The 9,190-nt window shown below is 37.0% G+C and overlaps 1 protein-coding gene across 1 annotated transcript in view; it reads right to left on the bottom strand.

Moving 5' to 3' along the window:
* LOC104529588 (glycine receptor subunit alpha-3) overlaps positions 1 to 8,781 on the bottom strand; it is a gene marked incomplete at its 5' end in the record, with an annotated part of 28,153 nt that extends 19,372 nt beyond the window's left edge. Inside the window, 2 exon segments of the mRNA XM_010173929.2 lie at positions 4,953 to 5,035; positions 8,558 to 8,781. Coding sequence (XP_010172231.2) covers positions 4,953 to 5,035; positions 8,558 to 8,781 — 307 coding nt within the window.
* Positions 8,782 to 9,190: the final 409 nt, after the last annotated feature.

Below are 9,190 nucleotides of genomic sequence, written 5' to 3'. Positions count from 1 at the left end.
TACTACTGCCCTTTCATCCTGCATTGGCTGGGAACTGAAGACTACAAATATCTAGCTATTTGTAGCCATGTGTCAGGTCTCACTTCAGACACGCACAGTGGGCTGAGTCACCCATCTGCAGAGTAGAAATAGGATGAGTTGTTGGCAACTTTCGTGGTACTGAAATGGAATGTAGGGAAGAGGTATGGTTTGCACACATTTAGGCACAAGCAGCCATTGATCTAGTGTGTCCATAATTACTGTCACTCAGATAGACACCTGAGGTTCCCTGGCAGATAAGTAATACACTCCACTTCTATTATCTTTCTCATGTTGTCTTTGTGCTGTTGTGGGAAAGGAACAATGTTCACATCATTTTCTGTAATGCAGTAGCCTATACTGCTATAGCCTGCTTACAGATCTTCCTACTTGCACAATCTCCAATTTAGAGACTTGGGAGGACAGAGATTGTAACAACATCATGTGGTATGGATTGAATTTTCTCTAAAAATCCAAAAGACAGGAGGATGATTGCTTAGAAAGACTAAAAAGCCTCCACAAATCAAAGGGGGGGTGGGGGGGAAAAGACCATTTTAATTTATTAAGAGAGACAATAAGCATCAAAATAAAATTATGAGGTGAGCAGGTGCTTTCTTCCTTACATATGTTGCTTTTCATAGTATATTTCTTCTTTTGTAGCTGAGTTAGTCTTTTCATTATTCTTTGAAAATTCAGGAATATTTAATGTCACATACAATTACAAATGTAGTATATGAATAAAAGAATGCTGTGACATAAAAGTGAAACCTAAAAAAGAGAGAGAAAACAAGCTCTAGCACGTGAAAGAAAAAAAATATTTTTTTCCTGGGAGACAGACCACAGAAATAAATATGTATCTAGCTGACATTTCTTTGTACCTTATTCAAGCAGAATAAAACTAAAATTATCTCATATGCCTATGGGCTGCCCTGGTGTAAGGCACAGAAATGTAGAAGGGATTATTTCATATGTGCATTTTCATTTGCTTCCTTTCTAAGATAAAGAAGCAGCTCATTCTAGTTGCTGAGAAATCATTTGGTAAAGTAAATCCTTTAAAAATAGAAGCCATTTCCACTTAAATATTTTTCAGACACTTCATGGTATAAATGAAGTACTTTAATCAGGGGCAAATCCAGCTGCTTAGACTGACTTGGGAAAAAACATTACATAAGACAGTTAAAAATAAAAATATAATTTGGGAAGAAAAGCTATACATGAATTTTCCTCTTTCTATACTGGAGCAACAGTATCAATACTGAAGGAAAGTATCTAGTGCTAAACAAAATTACTACTTTATAGCAGATGTAAAACCTACGATCTATCCTTTACAAGTAACTGTCAGCCTTTCTTTGCAACCTGGTGCTAAGATGAGTAAGAAAAAGATGAGTGATTTGCTAGAAACAGTCTAATTTGCTTAGTGACACATGCAGGAGCAAGGCTTGCAAGATCAGATACAACTTAAAGGAACTGTGAGATAAATGCACCCAATGCAGCAATGATGATCACTTTAAAAAGAAACATCTGGAAGCATGGCTGATGCTGTTTTGCTCCTGCAACCACTCTGTTTTTTATAACAGAGCCTGATGATCAGATCAGTTACTCGGGATATGAGAGGACAGTGTTCTCAGTTTTGAAACCTCATGTCTTCCACTTTCTCAGACAGCACATTAACCACCAGGGTTAGTGCTTTAATCCTCCTGTTTAAGTTGTCTCACTGTGCATCAAAAAATGTAAGCCAGACATCCACAAAAGAGTATGACACTGTGGCCTAGAAGTTAGAGATACTTGGATGGATGCAGGCTCTCAGGTTCATGTGAGTTCTTCCTTCAGAAGACTTGATATGAAGCCTGGGAAAATGCTAAATGAACATATTCTCCTTTTTGCTTCTATAATTTTAAGAGAACTGGAAGCCTGTTCTTAGCCAAAGACTCTGGAATTTGAATGCTTCTGCTCACCTTTTGGCAATTGTTCAGACTTCAGATTCATATAAAACATGTTTTTTACCTAGTTACTCTCCTGTCAAGCATGTAGATATTTTTTGTAACTCCTCCAAGGTGTCTATTTCCCTTCCTGTACTTTCTGTATAGAGAAACTGGGTTTGGGCAGGTGGCTTCCTGCTCTTGAGGGTGTAGGAGCTTGGAAACTATGTCACTATGCCTGTCTGCTTTGGATCTGTCCAAAAGTAATTTCTCTCAATTGCAAGGAACTGCTGACTTGTTCTTGCAAACCTAACTGGTTATTCCGCTATCAGACATGTAGGTATAGCCAGAGCTCCCACATACTGCAAAATTTTCTGCCTCAGACCAGCTACTTTGTCCATAGTCTCTATTTTTCAATATCTGGAGTTACAGGTAAAATAAAATCAGACAACTTGATATGGGGAAAGCTTTATTACTTGTAACTTCCTTATGAAATGAAATTTGAGCTTTCTCAGTAACCAGAAGACTTTGAAGGACTCATCTGTATTTTGTTCAGCTCTTCTTTTGTGAACATTGCCTCTCTCTACTATATGAATGTGCAGCAGGGAATTTTCTCCCACTGAACTGAATGATTAAAAACAAGACTTCAGAGAAAAATGTTCTGCTGGAAAATAAAGTTGAACATCTACAGTGCTATTCAGCTAATAAGTATTGGTTCCCTATGGTGCAGTTTGTGGGAATTGTGGGTTCCTGCAAGGTTTCTATAAAGCAAAACGGATATGTGTTTATTCAAGAATGCTCAGTTGTTGTATGACCTGTCCTGACAAGGGCTGAAAAAGAGGAAAAAGATAGCTAATAGTTTCAGCTATCAATGATAGTTTCTGCTTGAAGCACAGTCATATATAGTGAATATACCTGCCCTCTGTATGTACTCCAATACAACTGCCTCATATTAACCTTTTATTTAGTCACATTAATTATAAAGGTGACATAAGTTATTAGTAGGATTATCCACTTGGGTTAACTACAGAGTTTTGATTAAATGCTGCATATTCCTTGACATTTGCAGCAAATAACTATCTCTCAATTTCAGTCAGGAAAATTTCTGCTGTCAGATTCAGCCGTTGCCCTCATATTGAAAGCTTGCTTTATAATATTACCATCTGTCCAATGTAATGAAAGATAGATCTGGCTTTCATACTCACACTGCAATTTTTTGTAAAAGCATACCATTACCCATACAACAAATAGTTCTGACATACTGACTGATAAATAGTTACCTCCCCCTTCTCTTAGACACTACTTTGTTCCAGTAAAAGAGGAAAAACCCAATAAATATGTTAATCAATTATGTATATTGTGTTTCTGATCTATAATATACTTCAAATAACCCAGTATGTTTATTATATAAGCAGAAAATTATTTTCTGAAATATTTTACTTATTGATCCTAAAACTAAATCTAGAGCTAACATTAAGTACTTATTATTTGATTTCCCCTTGTCATTAATTTTCACAAACTTCAGATTGGTGGAAGTTTCAAAGAATGCTTGACTTTATTCTATTTTTGTTTTTTTACATCATTACGAGAATTTTTCTGCTAGGAATTACTTCCAAAGTCCCTCATTTTAAGGGAAAAAGGCAGTTCCCAAATACTTACTATCACAAGGAAAATGAGAATTTAATGCATATCTGTGACTTCCTCACACATTCTGTGTTAGCTCGGATCATAGCATCAGACAGAACCTTTGGTTGTGTCTTTTTGTTTCTAGTGTGTATACCTTGAAATGGCATAGCTGCTGTATGCTTTCCATTCTCTTTTATGTTCTAAGCAAGATATCAAGGGAGATGATAAGTACAACATATGATGCGTTGAGTTAACAAATGCTAATTTTATTTCACATAAAAAGTGTTGCTGTTAACTGAAATACAATTCTGCAGTCTTTCTTGTCTAAACTGGTTTTGCCTTCTCTGCTCTCCTCGGGATATTTATGTATAATGTAAAAAGGGCTTTATGAAGAGATTATTTAAAACACATGGAGTTGTAATTTCACTTTTTCCATTTAAATTCTGATCAAACTGTCAGACCTACTCTGTGCTAGAAAGCTATCAGGTCTTTTTTCTTTCTGTGCTTTTGCTGGGTGTTTTCAATATCAAGCTATGTGTGCTACTACGAATTCCTTGAGACCCAGAGTGTTCAGAAGATGCTAGAAATTTATGCAGTGTTATGGCTGATGGTCAGGTCACACTCATATTTTATCCCTAGCTAGATGATACCTTGTATGGGCAACTTCTTCCTCATAACGCGAGGGCTCTACAGCCCTTCCCAAGATTTTCTGGAGGGTGTTCCACTGATCCAAGGTGCTGCCCGAGTTGAGGGGGTGAGAGCTGTGTAAGTGACATACCCTATGTAGGTAGGTACATGGGCACATACATATACATCCTGTGTAATCTTCTACTACTCCCTTGCAGTAAACCCATTCCCTAATCCCTTCCAGGATGATTAGGTAAAAACTACAGACATGTAGCTACAACATGGAGGCATGTTGAAGAGCTAGGGCAGGAATCTTAAGAGCAGGGACTCAGAATATATAATCTTGCTTCCAGCTTCGAAGGACACTTATTTATTATCCTTTTCAGGATAGTCACATACATCACTCTCTTAAGTTATTCTCATGTTTCTCCCATATTACTGTCCCCCTCTATGTGTGAACATGGAAGACTTAATGGTGAATCCCCATATTCATAAATTTTGCATAAAGGTAAACTGGCACTGAGTGCTTAAGTTTAGTAGTAACTTTAGATTTACACAAAAATGGTGATTTTCAGTACAAGTATGGATGAAATAATCTCTTCCTTTAAAAGTCATGTATATTTTACAGATTGTTTTGGTAAAATAGAGGATTCTTTTTTTAAAATTTGTTTGTGTACCACTACAGGGGGTCTTTCTACCTTCTACATATCTGTTGTAATCCCTACAAAAGTATTTATAGGACAATACATTACTCCAACTTACAGCTTTCCAGTTGCATTATACATGTTTGCACATCCATTGGAAAATTTTTCAGATCCATTGGACAGGATAGTATTAAAGTCAACCTGAAAGAACACAAAAAAAAATTTAAAATATACCACAAAAGTGCCATAGAACTGCACAGGAAGAATGCATTAAAGCACTGGAAGTAATTAGAAATATAAGAATATTCATTTTTTCATTAGAAATCCCTTAAAAGGGATGTATATTAGATGAACCCATTTCACTTGCTCAACCCAGTCTGACAATATGGAAAAAATTAGTACAGTCTTTCCAAAAAACACATTTTTCAGTAAGGTTGCCTAACTTTATGCAAAGTCTAAAGGAATGAAACAACAGCATGCTTTTTTGTGCTACAGCAGAATTATTGTACCGTTACAGTACTTCAAATCCTTGTCATAAAATTTACCCAGATTTGCAAGAATTTTGTAACAGATGTCAGCTGCAAATCATGGTGGCAAAGTAATTTATGCATTATAGTCCTAAAATAAAGTGCTTAAATTGTCAACACAAAGGTTTAAGATAACATTTTATGATATTGATAGTAGATTGAAATATGCCTGTAATTTTGAACTACAGCTGTGTTTCTCATTAGTCCTGATACTTCCTGTGAAATACTTTGTAACCTACAGCAAAAGAGGTATTTTCACATTTTATACTAATACAGTAACTTATCTTTAGAGTGATACTTCTCAGAGGACTGAGACAGAAGAATGTAAGAGGTAAAAGTACACGAATAGTGTGGCCAGCAGGAGTAGGGAAGTGATTGTACCCCTGTTCTTGGCACTGGTGAGGCTGCACCTTGAGTACTGTGTTCAGTTTTGGGCCCCCCACTGCAAGAGAGACAGATGCTGGAGAACATCCGAAGGAGGGCCATGAAGCTGGTGAAGGGTCTAGATCTCAAGTATTTTGAGGAGCGGCTGATGAACTGGGGTTGTTTAGTCTGGAGAAGAGGAGGTTGAGGGGAGACCTTATCGCTCTCTACAACTACCTGTAAGGAGGTTGTAGTGAGGTAGGTGTTAGTCTCTTCTCCGAAGTAACAAGTGATAGGACAAGAGAATATGGCCTCAAGTTGTGCTGGGGGAGGTTTAGACTGGATATTAGGAAAAATTTCTTCACTGAAAACGTTGTCAAATACTGGAACAGGCTGCCCAGGGAAGTGTTTGAGTCACCATCCCTGGAGATATTCAAAGGACATGTAGTTGTGGTGCTTAGGGACATGGTTTAGTGGTGGACTTGACAGTGTTAGGTTTACAGTTGAACTCGATGATCTTAAGGGTCTTTTCCAACCTAAATGGTTTTACGATTCTATGATTTTATGATTCTATGTTTTCCCTCACTGGTCATGTTTAGGTATCCATTCATCATTAAGGGTCATGACTGCACCTTTCTTCTTGCCAGAAAATATCTTGTGTGAAAATTTTGCCCCATATTAATTTACCAGTTCAGTTGATGGAATGTTCTCCAAAAACTTGAGGGGCTTTTGTTCAATTCCTTACACATGAGGCTTTTCTAGAATGGGAGTGTTCTTATCCCACTCTCTTTTTAGCTTTGAGGCTAACAGGAAGTGGGCGGTAGGTGGCAAGCATGGCTGTATATTTCTTTTACTCTACTTTTTTTTCCTTTCCAAAGCTTCTTGATTCTTTGTTGCTATAACTTCTGTTCAGCCTGCCAGTGTTAGAACTGAAGAGGGAGAGTGCAAGGAGGGAACTCAGACCCTGACACTATCCCCCTGCTATTAAAAATGGTTCCAAATGCAAAATCTAACTAGTAGGCAAGTCATTTCAGAGAAGAGGCACCTGGACTTTACTTTGTGCTTCAGTAAATATTTTGGTATTTTATATTAAGTATTCATTGAACCAGGAACTGTAACCTTCTCATTATTTTCTTATCTGAATTGTTCCAATGCAATCTGGGGACAAGGAGACATTACGGAATGAAAAGAAAAAGCAAATTTAGAAATCTCCTTTTTTTTTTTTTTTTTTCTTCTGGTATCAGCACGTTATCAATTAGCATGTCTCCCCTCATCAAAAGCCTAACTGACTCAAATTCACATAACAACTCAACTAGATGCCAATTGTATGATTTTAGAATTGTTTCAGAAATTGTAATAGTTCTTAATTAAATCATGGCAACATAAAATTTCTGGCTCCATAAGAAACACAGGAGCTATCTAGCATCTGCTTTCATCACAGTCAATTTGCTTTTGTAATTTAATATTATAGTATTTCTCACGTTTGTTTTTTTTTCCCCCATTTCATGTGACCATGAACGTGGTCTGAATTCTACTGAAGCTGCAATCCAACCTTGCTTCAATTGAGTGGTGGTGTCTACATCCTGTGTTGTACGTATCTGGAGGGAGTAGGGCAAGGAGGAGGAGTTATTTGATTAGCGTGGAACAACTGCCAGTGCCTCTTAGGGTGACTCAGTCTGGAGATAATTTAATTCTACTTTTTACTTGGGTCCAGAGAAGGAATCATTTTTACTTGCTTTCCATCTGTTTCTAGTGACAGAATACATGTTGTGACACTGAAGAATTATTATGTTCTCAGACTAGCAAACTAACCTCCTTTTGGACATGAAATGCTCATAGGAATTTTAACCCAACCCCTTCTCCATCTGTAAGCTTGATGAGACAATGCCTTCCTCCCTCCTTCCACTTGCACTGGAAGGAGGGAGGAAGGAGACTCTCTCGCCACTGATACATCCATGCAAGTCACAAACGTTTTCTTTTTCTCTTAGTATACAAACTGTTTTACAGATTCCTGATATCTTTTCAAAAAGTCCAATTACCCATTAATGCAGTATTGTAAAAGCATGCAAAAGAGAACTCAAGAGGTATATTTATTTTGAAAAGTGTAACATTTTGCACAAGTAGGTCACTGTACTAATACCCAACCTATCTCATGTCTAATGGGGCATTAATACACTTATATCCAATGTGTTTCTCATTAGATCAGGTTTTGAAGATAGTGGTAAAATGCCTGCCAATGTTTCTATTAATAAAAGTAGGGAGAAGAGAAAAGAAGTAGGATAAGTAGTTTTTGCCAATACTTATGACTGCTGCTTACAGCTTCTTAAAACTTTGCAAAAGTTTACTTTCCACTCTTCTCTCCATCTCTATCAGTAAGTGAACTGTTCTTTAAATGTCATGCTTCCTCAAACAGGTCATGTTTCCATGTTGAAGTGCAACTGCAATATCCAAACAGTGAAAAAGAAATAACATTGGATTGCTGTGATGTTGGAGGCTATAGCGTGTGAAACTCATACATAGGCCAGCTCAAATTATAATACTTCCGGATTATTTGCTCTGTGCAAGTGTCCTAGCTCCTCTAGGCTCAGTATCTGTACTTTAAAATGGGAAATATACTTTTCTTATTATTTTTACTATGTGCACGCCTACTGACGGATCATTTTCTATTGTAGTATTAACAATGAAGAGTAATGATGATAAAGTTTCGTATTCAAAACTCAGAACTACTTTAGTGATAGTTCTGCCTGATTAGCAACTGTAAATATCTGTTAGCAATTCTTATGTACACTTTTGAGATTCTAGCTGAAAAAAAATAATCTGATTAGAGACTCACCTGATGGAATAAAGTACATTTCCATTTTTGAAAATTCTCAACAACTTGTTATCTGTTGTAACTTCATGAAAGTTGGCACCTTTTTCGTTAGCAAAGAACAAATCAGGTTTCCAAATTGAATCCAGCATGGATGGATCTAAGTCTAAAGAGTCATCTGGATATTCACTGTATGCGAGGCGTGGATCATTCCAATTCTGACGGAGAAAGATGTTCACTCGGTAATCCTGAATGAAATAGAAAACAAGCAAAGCTTTATCAAGCATAGGGATTTAGCTTTTATTTCATTTCTTAGCCATGTAATCCTCTGTCCATCTGTGGATGACAAAAGAATTACTTAGCTGAATGCCAGCATGATAGCTATTTGTATTAGTGGAGACACAATTGATAAGAATAAAAATACATTTCAGGGCAATTGACAAAAATCCCAAGCTAAAGAAATCCAAGCTCCGTGTACAGTTCATATAACTCCATATAACTCCAACCCTACAGTACCTTTGTCTTGAAATCAAAATGAGAGGTGCATAAAAAGAGTTTTATGGAGATACCTTTTCTGCCCAACTCCTGGTGGGGGCATTCCCACTTCCCTCTCTTAGGCAGTGAGAATCTGTCCCACTGTAAGAGAACTTCAGTTAA

Source organism: Antrostomus carolinensis, unplaced genomic scaffold (assembly GCF_000700745.2).
Source record: "Antrostomus carolinensis isolate BGI_N321 unplaced genomic scaffold, ASM70074v2 scaffold9618, whole genome shotgun sequence".
NCBI classification, from domain to species: Eukaryota; Metazoa; Chordata; class Aves; order Caprimulgiformes; family Caprimulgidae; genus Antrostomus; species Antrostomus carolinensis.
Note: the sequence above shows the minus strand (reverse complement) of the source record. Positions and strands in the feature narration are given on the sequence as shown.